This window comes from Sapajus apella, unplaced genomic scaffold, assembly GCF_009761245.1.
Source record: "Sapajus apella isolate SASKATOON/1434 unplaced genomic scaffold, GSC_monkey_1.0 scaffold17, whole genome shotgun sequence".
Lineage (NCBI taxonomy): Eukaryota > Metazoa > Chordata > Mammalia > Primates > Cebidae > Sapajus > Sapajus apella.
In genome coordinates, this window is record NW_022436957.1 from 25,476,717 (window position 1) to 25,495,755 (window position 19,039).

Consider the following 19,039-nt stretch of genomic DNA (forward strand, 5'->3'; position numbering starts at 1 on the left):
TATGTGTGTGTGTGTGTCTGTGTGTGTGTGTGTGTGAATGTGATACTGCTTAAGTATACAGGCCAGGAGTAAGGGTAACATCATGAGGGAGGATAAAGGCATAGAAAGTCAGATTGGGAACTCCAAAAGGAAAGGAAGAATTTTGAGGGTTGTCAGAGCTACTCAAGAAATTGCACATTTAGAGACAATACAAATATTTTCAAGCCATTAAAAAAAAATGATCTACTGAGCCTGACATTGCATGATCAGGATAGGTGGATAAAAGTTGGAATAGCATGATTAGTTTCAAGTGATTTTAAAAACACCAATATTAGAATGGACTAAGACAAGAGATACACGTTGCAAAGAGAAATAACAAGTCTTCCTCAAGAATAAAAAGAACTGAGAGACATAGCTTTGGTCATAGACTAGAAATGAGAATGACACTGAATTTTTTTTTCTTTGAGATGGAGTCTCGCTCTGTTGCCCAGGCTGGAGTGCAGTGATGTAATCTCAACCTGGGCAACAGACCAAAGCTATGCAACTTCCACCTCCCTGGCTTCAAACGATTCTCCCACCTCCGCCTCCCAAGTAGCACCTGCCACCATGACCAGCTAATTTTTGTATTTTTAGTAGAGACAGGGTTTCACCATGTTGGCCAGGTTGGTCTTGAACTCCTGACCTCAAGTGATCCTTCCACCTCGACCTCCCAAAACTCTGGGGTTACAGGCATAAGCCACCATGCCCAGCCAACAGTGAATTTTTTAAGTACTGAAAATATCTATGAATGCTACTAACTTCTGAAACTTTTTCTGATTAACTCAGCACAGAAAATTCCCTCTCATTTTGAGCTTCAGTTGTTCATACTGCTTCCATGGCAGTTCAAACTGCTATGTCTCCCTCTATCAAATGTGGACAAAAAAGCCCGGCTTCATGGTGTATTTTAAGCTCAGAAGCTGTCAGAAGCATTTTACTGAGCCACTATGGAGAAGAGACAAGCAGGGCAAACTACTGCCTGGAACACAAGCAGTTACACTGAGTACTTATAATATTATGGTAACAGACAAAAGTCCTTCTCGGCAGCAAAAGAGAAAACACCAAACAGTGAGTTCACTGAATGTTCATTTACACCTTAAATAATAAACAGCATGCATTAGCTATCCTTATTCCTGCACTCGCCATGTTATAAGCCTATACAACTTCCTAAAAATATTTCATTAGGTTTGAAAACTAATAAATCTAATGATTACGATTTATATTTTTAAAAACATAAGAAAAGCAGGCTTTGTGCATCAAGACCTTGAGTGTTAAGAAAGTCGAGAGAGGATACCTCATTAAAATGTACAAAGAATCACAAAATTCTATTTGCATTGAACCTTTCGTTTTGGCCCAAACTATCCATGTAAAAACTATCAAAACAAAGCATTCTAAGTCACAAGCTGCTATATGTGTTTTAGAACAGGTATTATTTACTATATCACCCCTAAATAAACCAAGGTCTAAGTAAATGGTTTCTAGATTTTCTATAATTAAGCTGAGTTCTTTCTTAAAAGGAAACTCATCCTAATTCATATTTTTCTTCTCAAAGAGGAGCTTATATTTTTATGTTTCTGCATTTTGAACATGAGTACTGTGGGGAAGTATTGGGGATTAGCAGGAGATAAATATGGCTTTCGCCTTCATCACTAAGTGGATCAAATTTGTAGGTATATGGCCATGATTTTATTCTGCCACACTGCGACCTGTGAGACAAGATGGAAAAAGTAGATTCTAGAGGTACTGATGGATACAGGCTTAGCTGGGTAGCAAGGATACCCTAAAATGTGATGTCTTTGATAAAATTGAAGTATATTTTTCTTGATAAATAAACCAATAGCTAGAAGCCCCAGAGTGGTCAGGTGACTCCGTTCAATTAATTCATTTGGGCACTCAAGTTCTTATATGTAGTTGCTCCCTTATTTTGTCCTCGTATATCTGGCGGAAGCCAGTTCACTGATACATTGCTTTCCAGTCTACAGGAAAGGGAAAAATAAACTCTAGGGCATGAGGCTTTATCATAAAGGAAATGACCTGGAAATTGCACACATCACTTCTTCATACATGTCATTCACCCAATCTCAGGTACATGACCACATTTAGCTGCGAGAAAAGCTAAGAAATGTGGTCTATAACTGCGTAGCCACGTGCTCAACTAAAATTCTAGGGACTATATTGCTAAAAGAAAGAAGGGACTAATAGACACTGGGACACATTTGGTGGCCTCTGCCTCAACAAGTATCAGTCAGGGTTTGGAGATGACATATTAAGCACAAAAAAAGTTAAGGCAATGTATGGACAGGGTTTGTGCAAGAGAATCACAACTTATATGTAACAGTGGTGGTAACTTACATTTGAATAAACTGCTAGGGGTATTTCACTTTCACCACCACTAATATTCTTTTCTTTCCTTCTTCTTTCATTTTTCATTCCCTCTTTCTCCTCCTTTGCATATTCCAATCCCCCCCCCCATATTTTTCCTTTTTTTTTTTTTTTTCAACTGCTTATGACACTGAGGTTTAAAGAATTTGCTGGTTAATGACCTCAGATACGTGCTTTCTTTATGCATTTTTAATGGCTGATTTAAATATACTTGGAAGCTAAAAATGCAATAATTTGCTTTAAATGTGTGGGACTCTGGAAAGAGGAGAAAGCACTGTAAGAGCTAAAAAAAATCAAGAAAGGATTTGGAACAGTGACTAAAAGAGCAATTAAAAGAGTAAAAATAAAGAATGTGTCTTATCAAGATATAATCACAAATATTTGAGGGTAAAAAGACCTCTTTATTAAAACCTAAAAATATCTGCATTACAAAAACAATGTTCACTTTGTGGATGACTTGAAACAACTTTAGAAATGAGTAAAATTATAAGGAGATCTGATGTTTTTGTCAGAAAGCAAATCACGAGGTACTTCTTCCATCCACTCAACTCAAGGGTAACAATGGCTGTACTTCCTGCCCTTCATCATCACCCGGAGTTTCTAAGTAGCCTTTTAGAGCAAATCGATTTCCTGGCAGGTGAATGATTTCTACTATATAGTCATCATTTTCCCACATCTTTTATCTAAGACCCATCTTCTCAACACTCAGGTGCAACATCACACCTTCCCAGGAGTGAGGTCATCAAGTGCAACTGAGTGTTAACAGATGTTTGATGTTAATAAGAGGGACACCTCCTCTTCTAGCTAGTGTCCACTGATTGTTCTAGACACCATGAACTTTTGCTTCATGCAGGTAGAAAACAGCCATTAAGCGCTAAAATTTGAGCCCTTACAAGAATCTTTTTACTACCCAATACAATGTGGTAATAATATTCTCATTTTTCAGGCCCTTTTCCTTCAAGTGCATAAGATTTCCTCTCCATTCTAGAGGAGACTTGCTCGTGCCTCTCTTAATTTCATTACTGTGAGAAATACCCCGACAGCTTGTTTCAATTTCATTCTGCAGCCCTCTGACTCCTGAAAGGCATACTTTGGCCTAATTTGATATATATGCTATATATCATCACTTACAGTACAGTTTGTCCCATAATAGAAATACTACTGCTAATAATAATTGCTAACAATAAGTGAACACTCACCATGTGTACTATAATGTATATTAACTCCAAGTTATTTGTCGTTACTTAAATTCTCTTATAATCTATTGATCAAACAAGTGAGTTTCTTTATTCCTAAAAGCTGCAAAAATATATAGTAATGTATAAAATCTATTTTCATAAAGAAATCTGACCCTACAGTTGAATTACGGTTAGCAAATTTAAAATTCATACCTTGTTTTACTGTTGTGATTTTGTTTCCTTGAAATTCGAGCAGATGTTGTAATATCTTCCAGCAATCATATCCTCAACTATGAGCTTAATATAACATACCCCTTTCATTACTTTTCCTTTCTTTTAGAATTCTTAGATAAATGTCTGATTTCCAAAGAACTATCTGTGCTTTGATATTGGCAACTATTATCTGCCATAGGTCGTAGTACTTATTTAGATAAAACATCTTAAGGAAGTTCCAAGGGAATTTCAGTCTCCGTGTGTGTGTGTGTGTGTGTGTGTGTGTGTGTGTGTGTGTGTGAGTGTGAGACAGAGAAAGAGAGAGAGAAATACTTCTCTTTTTTCATTTCTGAATAAAGCTTTCTAGAAAAGCCATTCAGTGTAACTAATGACAAAAGATAAATATGTTTTGTAAACCACTTTGCTTTTATCTTAAATGGGGAGTCTTTGGCAAAACATTTATCTTTACCATGACTGTAGAGTAATTTTAATATACATGATTAATGGTGCAAATGAAATTAAAATCCCCCTACTATTCAACATCTTACTTGAGAACAAAACGCTCACTATTTCCTAATTGCAAATAGTAAAAATGTCTGGATGTTGGTGCTTTTTAATTAGAGGAGAATTTTCTTTTTAATTAAAAAAAGAGAACTTTTTTTTTTTTTTTTCAGTAAGTTAGAGTGTCCTCTAGTGGAGAGAGAGGCTGATCTCATAGTTTTAGAAATGGCTATGTGATACCCAGTTAGAAGTGTGTTCTACTTAGCTGATTGAAATCTACTGGTTGAAGGGGAAAAGTATTGTTTTCCTCTAAGACCCCTCAAATCGTGGCCTAGTTGCAAGCCTGCGGTGAGACAAGCATTGTTCTTATTTTAGATAGCAAATGATTTTTTATGATCAATTTTAGAGTGCTTCCTTCTGAACCTGGTGAGATCAAGCTGACTGTGCACCTTTCTGCCAAAAAGGAAGCAGATGCATTTCGTGCAATTTACTGTGGCTTTTATAGATACCAACTTGAGGCAGCAAGAATACAATTATCTTCAGGACTACAGAACTGGCTGACTGATATATTTGATGTGTGCAGATCCCTAGGCCATAGCTTAAATTTGTCTGTTATTACTTGAAGGAAAACAAAGAAACAAAATTGAGAGACAAATTAAATAAAGATCTCTCTTCTCCTTAACTTGTGGAATTCTAATGCTAATTTCCTGTATTTCTGGTTAAATGTGGTAAACAGTCTTAGCTCTATTACTTGTGTATCAGCGATGAGAGGTGCAGGAGTTTTTTCAATATCTAAATGGAAGAGAGTAAGGAAGAGCTGCGGTGCTTGGCTCTGAATCACAGGCTAGGATTGCCTTATCAGAAATTGCTTGTTGCAGCAAATTAGAGACTGAAAGAGAAGAGCGATAGTTGGTCTTGATAGCAAGCTAAATAGCTTGGACTTAAATAAGGATAAAAAATGTATTGCTGATTCTTTTTTTCTTTTTTAATTTAATTTTTTTTTTATTTTACTTTAAGTTCTGGGATACATGTGCAGAGCATGCAGGTTTGTTACATAGGTATACATGTGCCATGGTGATTTGCTGCACCTATCAACCCATCATCTAGGTTTTAAGCCCCACATGCATTAGGTATTTATCCTAATGTTCTCCCTCCCTTTGCCCCTCACCCCAACAGGCCCCGGTGTGTGTTGCTCCCCTCCCTGTATCCATGTGTTCTCATTGTTCAACCCCCACTATGAGTGAAAACAAGTAGTGTTTAGTTTTCTGTTCCTGTGTTAGTTTGCTGACAATGATGGCTTCCAGCTTCATCCATGTCCCTGCAAAGGACATGATCTCATTCTTTTTTATGGCTGCATACTATTTCATGGTGTATACATGCCACAGTTTCTTTATCCAATCTAACATTGATGGGTATTTGGGTTGGTTCCAAGTCTTTGCGATTGTGAACAGTGCCTAAATGAACATACGTGTGCATGCATCTTTATAGTAGAATGAATTATAATCCTTTGGGTATATACCCAGTAATGGGATTGCTGTGTCAAATGGTATTTCTCATTGTAGATCCTTGAGGAATCGCCGCACTGTCTTCCACAATGAATGAACTAATTTATACTCCCACCAACAGTGTGAAAGTGTTCCTACTTATCCACAGCCTCATCAGCATCTGTTGTTTCCTGACTTTTTAATAATCACCATTCTGATTGGCATGAAATGGTATCTCATTGTGGTTTTGATTTGCATTTCTCTAATGATCAGTGATGATGAGCTTTTTTTCATACGTTTTTTGGCCGCATAAATGTCTTCTTCTGAAAATTTGTCTGGTCATATCCTTTGCCCACTTTTTGATGGGTTTGTTAACTTTTTCTTGTAAATTTGTTTAAGTTCTTTGTAGATTCTGGATATTAGACCTTTGTCAGATGGGTAGATTGCAAAAATTTTCTCCCATTTTGTGGGTTGCCAGTTCACTATAATGTTAGTTACTTTTGTTGTGCAGAAGCTCTTTAGTTTAATTAGATCCCATTTGTCAATTTTGGCTTTTCTTGGAATTATTTTTGGTGTTTTAGTCATGAAGTCTTTGCCCATGTGTATGTCCTGAATGGTGTTGCCTAGGTTTTCTTCTAGGGATTTTATGATTTTGGGTTTTACAATTAAGTCTTTAATCCATCTGGAGTTAATTTTTGTATAAGGTATAAGAAGAGGTCCAGTTTCAGTTTTCTGCATACGGCTACCCAGTTTTTCTACCACCATTTATTAAATAGGGAATCGTTTCCCTGTTGCTTGTTGCTAAATCTTATATTTGAAAAAAGGGGGATAAGGAGAGTGCTCATAAAACCTTTCAGTAATCCAACAAATGTCAGAGCCGTACTGAGTGTGTATAAACATTGCTTAATTTAATGGTAGTGATAAGCAACAAAGCAGATATTATATTCCTTTTTATAGATAATTTTCAGAAACATGTATTGTCATGACTCTTACACAGATACATTAATGAACACATGCTAAAAAAGTTTTTGCTCATGCAATATGAGGGGACCAAGCAGATGTTATGACCAGTTCAAAGGAAATATCAAAGAAGCAGATTTACACAGATTAAATGAATGTCGAGATAAATTGTAAATGGAGACAAATTTGTTTTTTCCCCAGGTTACAGTGGGGATAGGAGAGGTGAGTCAATTAAATCACTATCAGACAGGACAAAATTTATACCCGTATCAGTGTCCTACGTTTTACAGAGTCAAAATATAGTTCAAAGACAGTAAAAAAAGCAGGAGCCCAATAACATGCAAGAGTGTGCCATAAACCAATAAATGGTTTTCCAATGAAAGGTAATTTTCTACATAATTTTTCAAATATATATATATATTTCTGTAGCTTGGATTGGGTTCTCAGTGACCCAGTTGTATATCCTACTTTCTTGTCTACAACAGCTACTTCTCTACCCATGGCTGCCATTATTGTGAACCCTCTTTCTCTTTCCTCTTCTCCAGCCTCCCTGTCCTTGCTTCCTGCTTACAGGGCCTGCCCTAATATTTTTCAATTTTGTTGCTTTTCTGAGCCCCAGTTCCACTTTAAACAAATTCCAAGGTAAAAACAAATTCTTTTGGACAGTTAACTGTAGCTACTTGCATGAAAAATCACCTGAGGGTGCTTGTTAAAAATTCAAATCTCTGAAACTCTCCAGACTTGACTTGCTGAATCAAAATCCGGTGGGGGGGTGGAGGTAAGTTTTTTGACAATAAATTTGGGACTCACTGACTTAAGTAAAATAAAAAAAAAATGTAACATCTAATCCATATGACTGTAAGCTAAATGACATTGTAGAGTATATGGGAGTACAAAATAAACACTGATATGAAAGTTAGTGGAAATATGCAAGAAAAAGCAAGGTTAATGGTAGCGTTAGTAATTGCTAGTAATAACTTTTCCTAAAGTTCCTATTGCAATCTAGCACTAATTATTATCAAGTTGAATATCTGAAATATCAATCTATTAATTTATTAATGTCCATTCTAGATATTATGTGGTTTTAAAATTGTCTTTTCTTTTTAATCAGAAGCATACCCAGACACACATTAAATAAACACAAAACATAAAAATTCAAAATCATTCTGTTGTGATTTTCTAATTATAAATTCAAATCTTTCAATCTTGAACATTTTTGTTATTTCTAGACTTCAATTTTAAGAAATTATTTTCCTCCACAGATTTATAAAATATATACTTTCTCTTATATAGCATATTTGTTTTGTAGTAATATTTAACTCTAATAAATCCCATATTTATTTTGCTATATTATATGAAACTAATTTTTGTTTTCAGAACATAATGCAGCTCTGATAACTCATTGCCTGGAGTTAAATCTGCTACCATTTCTGAGCACTACAATTGATTTCAAAGAGCTGTATCACTGCCTGCGGGACAAACATGATGTTTTTTTTTTTTTATCATTGTTTTAAAATATATTTTGCTCTTTGTTTAGACCAACAACATAATGTCCAGATCTATCATCATTACACTTCTTTAGAATAGTTGTTGACAATATCCACCTACTTAAATTTCTAAATAAATATAGAATTATTTTGTTGAGTTCTACATCTTAGTGGACTTTTGTTAGCATCAGCATTCCATCTAAAATATAACTTGGGAATGGATTTGGATTTGTTTAATTGTTTGTTTATTGCTAGTATAAATAAGATCTCTTGTATTTTCTAATCAGTAGCTGTAGAAATCATGGATAATAATAATTTTTAAATATCATAGACCATAACCAACTACAGTTTTCTTCTTAAGGCTGGCAAAGCTATGATAAACATCAGTGTCTCTTAGAGAATAAGATTTTAAAAAATAATAATTTTAAATCACATTAACTATAGCTAAACTGTAAGTACATTAAATTACTATAAATCATGTAGTTTAAAAAAATACCTCAAATTTGCCAGGTTTACCAACTTACCCCACTAAGGAAAATTGACTTTATTCTGAATTGCCTTCATCAATTATTTATTGCTGCAGGGTCACAATATGCTGAGATAGATGCTCTTATGATTTCATATTAGGCAGATAGTGTTTCACTTTAAAATTTTAAGCCTTGTACCTGTAATCATAGGTACTCAGGAGAGGGGAAGATCACCTGAGCCCAGGAGCTCAAGACCAGGCTGATTAACATAGCAAGACCCCATTCCAAAAAAAAAAAAATTATAAGCAAGCTTTTAATAATTTTAGAATGTATGCTCTTAAGACCCACATTTTCTCTTGGTTTTATTTTGCATATTCTGTCTCTTTTGAATTTCTTAAGGATATTTTTGTCTGGACCTAAAGTTCTATCCAAATATACTGAAAAAAATGGATAGCCCCTCCTTTGAGAATTACACATAGACTCCATTTGATTTATAGGATAGCAAGTCTTATTTTTTACATGATTATATTTTCTTTTGTTTGAAATAACTTGAGCCACACAGAATTTTATATTTTGGAATACCAATACAAAAGAATGTTATATCAAAAGGGCAAATTTTCAAATTTTACTAGCAAGTGATTACATCTTAGATTTGAATATCTGAAATAACTCTTTTTAAAAAGACAAAATATAGGGCTTTTAAAATTGGTTAAGTATGCAATCAGATTATCTTCAAACAATGCTTTTATTGAAATTGATTCAATATATGAAGCCTTTATTTGGCAATTTTCATATTTATGTACTTTACAAATGTTAACTAATTGATCTGCTTGGCAATATTCCATTAAACAGTTGTACAAATTTTATGTTCCGAAACTCTTATAAACTTTAACAATAATAATGTTTTTATCAACTTTTTAAAACATCTCATTGCTTTGTTATGTCCTATTGCATTAGTAAAACTTCTAAAACATTATCATATGAAAATAATACTGGCTGGCTGCAGTGGCCCATGACTGTAATCCCAGCACTTAGGGAGGCCAAAGTGGGAGGATGGCTTGAACCCAGAAGTTTGAGACTAGTCTAGGCAACATAGGGAGATCCTGTCTCTATTAAATAAAAAATTAGCTAGGCACACCAGCCTGGGTCACAAAGCCAGACCCTGTCTCAAAAAATTAGCCAGGCATGGTTACACATGCCTGTAGTTCCAGCTACCCAGGAGGATGAGGTGAAAGGATCACTCAAGCTTGGGAGGTTGAGGCTTGAGGCTGCAATGAACCATAATTGTGTCACTGCACTCCAGCCTGAGCAACAGAATGGGACTCTGTTTCAAAAAAAAGAAAAAAAAAAAAAAACCCGAAAAGAATGCTGGTAGGCATTTCTATATACCAACAACATCCAAGCTGACTTCCAAATCAAGAATGCAATCCCATTAAAAATAGCCACAAAGTATAAAATAAAATACCTAGAAATACAGCTAGCCAGAGGGGTGAAAGATCTCTACAACAAAAATTACCAAACACTGCTGAAAGAAATCCGTGATGACACAAACAAATGGAAAAACAATCCATGCTCATGGACAAAAATAACCAATATTGTTAAAATGGCCATACTGCCCAAAGCAATTTACAGATTCAGTACTATTCTAGTCAAACTATCAATGACGAGGAACTAGAAAAAAAATTATTTTAAAATTAATATAGAACAAAAAAGCCCTGAATATCCAAAGCAATACTGAGTAAAAAGAACAAAGCTGGAGGCATCACATTACCCTACTTCTATGTGTCTATTTTTGTACCAGTACCATGTTGTTTTGGCTACTGTAGCTTTGTCGTATAACAACAACATGGTACTGGTACAAAAGTAGACACATAGACCAATGGAATGGAATAGAAAGCTCGGAAATAAAGCCACACACTTACAACCACTTATCTTTGATAAAGTTGACAGAAACAATCAATGAGGAAAGGACTATCTATTCAATAAATGGTGCTGAAATAACTGTCTAGCCATATGCAGAAAATTGAAACTGGAACCCTACCTTTCACCGTGTATAAGAATCAACTCAACATGGATTAAAGACCTCAATGTAAAGCCTAAAACTATAAAAACCCTGGAAGAAAACCTACAAAATATCATTCCAGACATAGGCCCTGGCAAAGATTTCATAACAAAGATGCCAAAAGCAATTGCAACAAAAACAAAAATTGACAAGTGGGACCTAGTGGAACTAAAGAGCTTCCACACAGCAAAAGAAACTATCAACAGAACCCCAAGGTCAGCAGACAATAGTAAGAATGAAGGACTATGTCTGAAATGGGACCCTGTTAAGACAGAGCTGTCACCAAAGAATCTATCATTCCAACCAAACAACCTGGGGCAATTTAGTCCTGAACTTCCAGTACTGTTGCCATGGTTTCTAGACAAAGACGATAAGGCTGCATTCCAATTATATCCTTCAGAATGACAGATAACTGAAAAATAGGAAATGAGGCAAAAAAATCTCAGGTCACTCAGAAGAGATATGATAGATACAAGTGACAGAGAAGTGAGAAATGCAAGTTTATGGTTGCCTAAAAAACACCTTTGTGGTTTAGAATGCAAATTACATATTTTGAAAACTCTCCAGATTTTCAATAGCAAATTTATCCACCAACCAGCTTATTATTCAAAGCCAGGTATCTCTTGCTTAATAGGAACATTCCGAATAACACTTTAAGCTTAAAGAACTCACAAATTAAGAAAATTTAAGGAAAAAATGTCTTGTATGGTGAAAACTAAAAAATATCTCTCAAAGTTTGGTGATACTGCAAATAAAGCAATGCCATTTTTTTCTTTAAAAAAAAAAAAGAAACGATCAACATCGTAAACAGACAACCTACAGAATGGGAGAAGGTATTTTCAAACTATGCATCTGTCAAAGGTCTAATATCCACAATCTATAACATTTAAACAAATTAGCGAGCAAAAAACAACCCCATTTAAAAGTGGGCAAAGGATATGAACAGGTACTTTTCAAAAGAAGACATACGTGCAACCAACAAACATATGCAAAAATGCTCAGCATCACTAATAATTAGAGAAATGTAAATTGACCCACAATTAGACACCATCTTAATGCCAGTCAGAATGGCTATTATTAAAACATCAGAAAATAACAGATGCTGGCAAGGATGTGAAGAAAAGTGAACTCTTATATACTACTGATGGGAATGTAAATTAGTTCAGCCACTGTGGAAAGCAGTTTGGTGATTTCTCAAAGAACTGAGAGCTACCATTGGACCCAGCATCCCATTTTTGGGTATATACCCAAAAGAGTATAATTTTTTTTTTTTACCATAAAGACACATGCATACATATGTTCATTGCAGCACTATTCACAATAGCAGACATGGAATCAACCTAGATGTACGTCAATGGTAGACTAAATAAAGAAAATGTATACACACACACACACACACACACACACACACACACACACACACCCCATGGAATATTATGCAGCCATCAAAAAGAATGAGATCATGTCCTTTGCAGCAACATGGATGGAGCTAGAGACCACCATTGTAAGTGAACTAATGAAGGGAAAGAAAACCAAATACCACATGTTCTCGGTTATAAGTGAAAGCTAAACATTGGGTACACATGAACACAAGTATACTTGAGGGTAGAGGATAAAAGGAGGGTGAGGACAGAAAACTATCTATCAGGTATTGTGCTTATAACCTGGATGATGAAATAATCTGTACACCAAACCCCCATGACATGTAATTTACCTATGTAAGAAACCTGCACATGTACCCCTGAAATGAAAATAGAAGTTTGAAAACTAAAATAAAAAAATTCTTGTAGGCATATTTGTATTGAATTTAAAGGAGATGATACTGTGGGTTCCATTAAAATATGTTTACTTTTAAATATTTGAAATTAAATCTTCTCAGTATTTCCTAACTAAGTAAGCCTCCAATAATTTATTTGGTTTCTGAAAATTGCCAAGTAAAAATATAGTCTGATTTTATAAATCATCATACATTTTATAAATCATTTTATAAATTCATTACTGTGTTTATAACACAAAAGTAGGTAAATAAAAAGCATTTTAAGTATGATGTTGACAATTACATGCTATGATCCAATAAGAAGCCTTTTTATCTTGATAATGTTTTTATAATTTTGAATGGTGATTAGCAAAATAGCTATATTTAATAATAAAGTTTGGTTTCATATGAATCTTAGGTACCACAAAGATAGCCTACTTCACCCTCACTAGGATGGCTATAATAAAAATGACAGATACTAACAAGTGTTGACAAGCCTGTGGAGAAACTGGAGCCCCCATACATTGCTGGTAGGAATGTAAAATGGCACAGCCACTTTGGAAACGAGTTTGTCATTTCTTCAAATATATAAACATAAGATTCTCTTATGATCTAGCAACATCACTCCTAGGTACATACCCAAGTGAAATGAAAACATATGTTCACACGAAAACTTAGCAGCAGTATTCACAATAGCCAAAAAGTGGAAACAACCCCAATGTTAATCAGCTAATGAATACATAAACAAAATCCACATATGGGATGCATTCACACAATGAGGTGTCATTGATAGATACTATAACATGAATAAACCTTGAAAACATTAAACTAAGCAAAAGAAGCCAGTTACAACAGGCAATATATTGTATGACTCCATTTATACCAGATGTCCATAGAGACAGAAAGTAGCAGATTCGTGGTTGCTAGGGGCTAAAATGGGGAGTGGCTGCCAATTGGTACAGGGTTCCTTTTTGGGGTGACAAAAGTGTCTCAAAACTGATCATGGTTGTACAATTCTGTGAATATACTGAAAACCGTGGAATGGTACATTTTAAACGGGTAAATTCATGGTATGTGAATTGTATCTCAATAAAGCTATTAAAATATGCATACTTTGTATTTTAAAAATAATTTTATAGACAGTAGCTTCTGGTAAATGTTTAACAGTTGGCTCTCTAAATGCAGTTCTGCCATGAATACAGTTGATGTTTTTATTGTCATTAGCTAATAAAACAATGGAGGTGGATATCAGAACTTTACTCACTCATCAATGATATAAATGATTTCTTTGCTGAATCAAATTTTAGTAGGAGAATATTTTTTTCATATTTGCGCTATTCCCAATATGGCAGCTATAGACACGACACACTTTTAATTTAACCTGCATTATTAACATTTTCCCCATCAATGTTTTAAATACAGACAGTCAACAAAACAATAAATCATAGCCTGATTTGTAGCATTTGCCATTGTATGGGGTAAATACTCCTGCCATGGCCTTTTTCAAGCTACCAACATAATGTCATTAAACATATAGTTGGGAAGAGATGTGCAGTAGTACACTATCATATAGTATTTCCACTATATGGATACTATAGTTGTAAATAATCTCAAAAGATGAATGAATGAATAGTAAAGTGTAGCAAAATCATTAGGAAGTTTTGAGTACCTATTATTTTTGTTTTTAATATTGTTTCTTTGTATTTCCATAATTTAAGTTTCAATGACTATGCTTAACAACCTGCTCACAGAATTTCTGAAAATGTAGTAACTGACCTTTGCAAGTTGGTATGGAATAATACCACTGAAATAAAATCTGAATGAGGAGGCTCTGTACTTGCAATGTGAAGCCTACTTTCCATGATAAATTTGGCTTGTGGAGACATGTAGACATGTACCCTTTAATTAATGAAGCTTTTAGAAAAGGGAAACAATGTAAAATGAAAGTTCAAAAGATAGTAAGCAGATATTAATTAATTTGAAATTATGTATTGAGTTATTAATATATTCAAGATGCTGTAATGGGTCCTAGTAATACGAAGGTAAATAAAGATATAATTTCTGCCTTTGGGGAATGCAGAGTCAAGTTGCTGGGCTAGATACGTGGGCAAAGCAGATACTGAAAGGACTATATCATGATGAAACAGAAATATGTTCCAAAGTCTATGGAGAAAGAAGAGAAGGAGGGAAAAAATATTAAATGAGTATTTCTTGAAAGTGCAGGCCTGCATTTTGGAAGAGGTGCCATTTGAATTGGATTTAATGGATGGGAGTGTATTAGGTAAAAATGAAAATTTAAAGCAAAGAATATAGTCTTAAATAAAAGCATGAGACTATAAAACGGAATATGAATGGTTACTCCTAAAAGTCAAATGCTAAAAACCTGTTGTGTAATTAGCATGCCCTAGTTCATCGGCCCAAGGTACAAACACAGTCGCATCATTTATTACTTTCATAACTATTTGTCCTTTTTAACCCTTATTTGCCCTTATTTGGTGGACATGCATCCCTTATTCCTAAGCTTCACCCTGCCCCATGAATTTCTATCAACTCCTGGTTCTTATTCAGACTTAGAGGAAGGGATAATAGTCCTTCATTCCTGCTTTCATACACAAGGTGGTAATACACAGTTGGGTTCCAACATCACAGCTCTCTGACACAGGTACTTTTTCCAAATAAATGGTACCAGATGAACCCAGCTCTTCTCCACAACATTTAGGGCCCCTCATTAGACACTCAGGTGTGAGTTTGACCTCACCTGGCTTGCTCTCAGGATTGACTCTACTTGGCTCCTAGTGCCTAGCCTGTGAGCAGAGCAATGCATAAGAAGGGAAGTGGTGACTTTGCTTAGCCACACAAATTTGTACAATTAAGAGAAACCACTGAAAAGCCTCTTCACAGAACAAAGCACTGCTCAAATTGACTTTCTGTTCTGCCTATATTGAGAAGCAACTAGAAGTTTCCAGATCTCTCTCTCTCTTTCTGTGTGGGGTGACACAGTGAGATATATATAATAAAAATGAAAAAATTATTTTCTGCCTTAACAGGCTTCCTACTTAATGTCTGCTTTAAGAGTTTCCCTATTATCACATTGATAAAAAGCAGAGTGTTCTGTAGTTACTGCTACCACCTATGCTTTATCACTTTAAGAAATTATGTGGAAATAATCTGATCTTTGCAGTGCTTATTCCTTATGTGATCCCAGAGTATTGTAACATTCTTAATCCTTGATTCTGTCTCATCCAATCTCAAGTTTGAAAATACAGTAATACTGATCTCTTTAGAATAGAAATTTGATTACATCAGTCTCCTATTTGAAACCTTTCCCCAACTTCCCATTGCCCTGAAACGGAAGTCTTCAATTTTCCAAATGCCCTACATAGAACAGCGCTGCTCCTGCCCTGGCCTCACCAGGTCTCTATTCTTCCCCTAATCTTCCCTCTACCTGTCCTTCATCTACACTTCAGCTTTAGCCCCTTCAAAATTATTTTATTTCCCCCAAAATTCCCTGGCTTTTTCTCACTCATGCTCTTTCCTCTCTGTCCAGAGTGTTTTTCTATTCTTCTCTCCACCCTCTTCTATTCCTTCCTTGAATTTCACTGTCTGACACACAGCAAGCCCAAATCAAGGCTGGTTAGAGTTCTCCTAGGTGTCGCCATAGCACTGCAGATACACTCGGTACTGGAGACCCAGGCAGGGTGAGGTAGTCAAAGAAGAGGTGAACCAAGATGACTGAGAAAGCAAATTGCTTCTTACATGGGTGCAGGAGTCATTTTTTAGGTGTGGCAACACAAGGCCTGCAGGTAAAAGAAATGAATAATTATAAAATTATGAAAACAGTAAATAAAAGTGAATAAAAATAAAGAGTTGATCTGGGAAAGAAAGGAGGGTGATGAAAGACAGTAATTCACGTTCCAATCAGGAGGTCAATTGGCCTCTCTGCTAAGGAATGTCAGATTCCTTACTTATTATTTATAAGGTCCCATATTTACTAAAATTGTAATGGAAAATTAGGCAATACCTGGAGATTTCTATTTATGGGTTCCAGGCATTAAGTCCCACCTAAAAACTTAAACTTGGTCTTCTAAAGGACAGATGGTGTAAATTATTGATATACACATTTTTAAAACTGTAATACATCTTGTTTCCATTAGCATGTAATGTTAATCATCATAGTAGGTCATATTTTGAGACTTGGTATTGAATTCATGACTACCTTGGCAGTATAACAGATAGTGCTGTTGCAAAAAAAAAAAAATGTGCTCTTATAAAAATGTAAACACAAAGAATATTTTTTTGAAATTGTTTTGTATTGTTGGTTGACACTTGAGGTAGAAACCTGCAATTGATTTCCAATCAATGAAATAGTCATTTATTCATTTTGTAATGTAAATATTCTCTAAAGGAGAGAGAATTTTATACTAAAATATTTCTGTACAAAAATTAATAATAAAGAAACCTCCTTGGAACCTCAGTTTGTCTCTTAAAAGTTTGTAGATATTTTCTGGACTTGCCTTATCTGGTCATCGGTGATGACTATTATATAAAAAATCTGGCTGGGCATGGTGGCTCACGCCTGTAATCTCAGCACTTTGGGAGGCCGAGGTGGGCGGATCATGAGGTCAGGAGTTCGAGACCAGCCTGGCCAACATGGTGAAACCCCGTCTCTCCTAAAAATACAAAAATAAAGTAGCTGGGAGTGGTGGTGCACGTCTGTCCCAGCTACTCCAGAGGCTGAGGCAGGAGAATTGCTTAAACCCAGTATGCAGAGGTTTCAGTGAGCCAAGATCGCACCACTGCACTCCAGCCTGGGTGACAGAGCAAGACTCCACCTCAGTGGGAAAAAAAAATAAACGATATCATACCATCTTAGAAATATTAGAAGAGCAATAATTTTTATGAATTATTCTTAAGCAATGAACATAATTAATAGAATACAATTAATTGTAGCCAAGAAAAATTTTGTCATTGTGAAACTTGTAGAATTAAGTTACAGATACTCATGCTCTAGTTTAGGAAGAGTACATATAAGTGCATTCTGCTTTTCTCTGTGTTTATATTGTAGAATCTCTCATAAGCAAAATTTCAAGACATATTAACTATCAACTCATAGCTTAGCCCTGAGACTTCCAGTACTTAGGAACCTCTTCCTTGCTCCTTAGGGTGACAGAGTTCTCAGGGCCCTCTGGCAACATCCTTAAGTATTTATGATTACCATAAATTGAGAGTTTGCTTACTTCAAATGCCAGCGAAGGTGTTGCTTTTTCATTTTCAACCCTTCACGTGGTGGCCATCCCTGACAGTTTCTTTGCCCAATACAGACTTACAAGACCCCATCTTATCCCTTGATTTCAGGTTCCATTTAGCATTAGCAAGGTCTTAATACTAGTATCTACTGTAATATTTCAGTTCTCTAATGCTGACTGAAGTTTGAGTAAACCAGGTGCTTGTAAAGTGGCATAAAATATCCAGAAAGAAACTTTACCTTCTACAGACATTAAATTTACTTCCACCTTTTAGACAGAGACTTCAATTTACCTTATTAAATAACTGACCAATCTGCCTTCACCATTAAAGCATTCTAAGTAGCATATTGAAATAAACTAATATTCATACTAGTGTAATTGATTTTACCTGTAATGAAAATCCCAAATATTTATTATCATGATTTTTCATTTGTTTTTAATGTGTTTTTCTACCAGAGTATGTGTTAGCTTCTTTAATTCAAATATTATTCTTTATAAATTAAAACTAATTTAATAGCATTCTCTTAGGATCTCGGATTTATGGCTCCTTTTTCTTTGCAGCCAAAGATTTTCTATTTCCCACATTCAAGACTGAGAAACATCTTCTATCTGCCCTATAAAATCTTATGATTAGCAACATTATGTACCCTTTGATATCACACTTTGAGAAGAGCACAACACCTCTGTGGTGTAATTCGCAATCATTTATGACCTCAATCTAATCATGAGAAAACATCAGGCAAACAGAATGGGAAAATGTTCTATACACATCTGACTAGCCCTCTTCAAAATTTTATAAGTAACTCACGTTCCATTAAACAAGCCATGTTGTCGAAAGCACACATTCTATCAATTTGACAAAGACTGAAAATCTCTGAAAAATTATTCTTCTAGAAAGATATTTTATTAAATCAATGAAAAGTGATCAAAATGTTACCTGCCAGTTTGCTAAAATAAGAGTGAACAAATAGTTTTATAACACATTTCCATCACTTCTCTCTGCAGGTGACTCTGCTAATCTAACATGCAGAGCTTTCTTTGGATACAGCGGAGATGTCAGTCCTTTAATTTACTGGATGAAAGGAGAAAAGTTTATTGAAGATCTGGATGAAAATCGAGTTTGGGAAAGTGACATTAGGTAATTTTTTTTTTTCTTTTAACTTGTACAGTCAAGATTAACATTTACTCTGTTAGTGAATAGAAAGTAAGCTGAAAGTAAGTGTTTTACTGAAAGTAAGCTGAAAGGAATATGTTTTCCTATTATCATAATAAAATGCTACTATATTTA

General features: G+C 35.1%; 1 protein-coding gene across 1 annotated transcript in view; it reads left to right on the forward strand.

Moving 5' to 3' along the window:
* Nucleotides 1-19,039, forward strand: part of IL1RAPL1 (interleukin 1 receptor accessory protein like 1) — a 1,311,893-nt gene that overhangs the window by 1,255,456 nt on the left and 37,398 nt on the right. Inside the window, exon 7 of the mRNA XM_032285796.1 lies at nt 18,757-18,889. Within this exon, the coding sequence (XP_032141687.1) occupies nt 18,757-18,889 (133 nt within the window). The remainder of the gene's footprint in view (nt 1-18,756; nt 18,890-19,039) is intronic.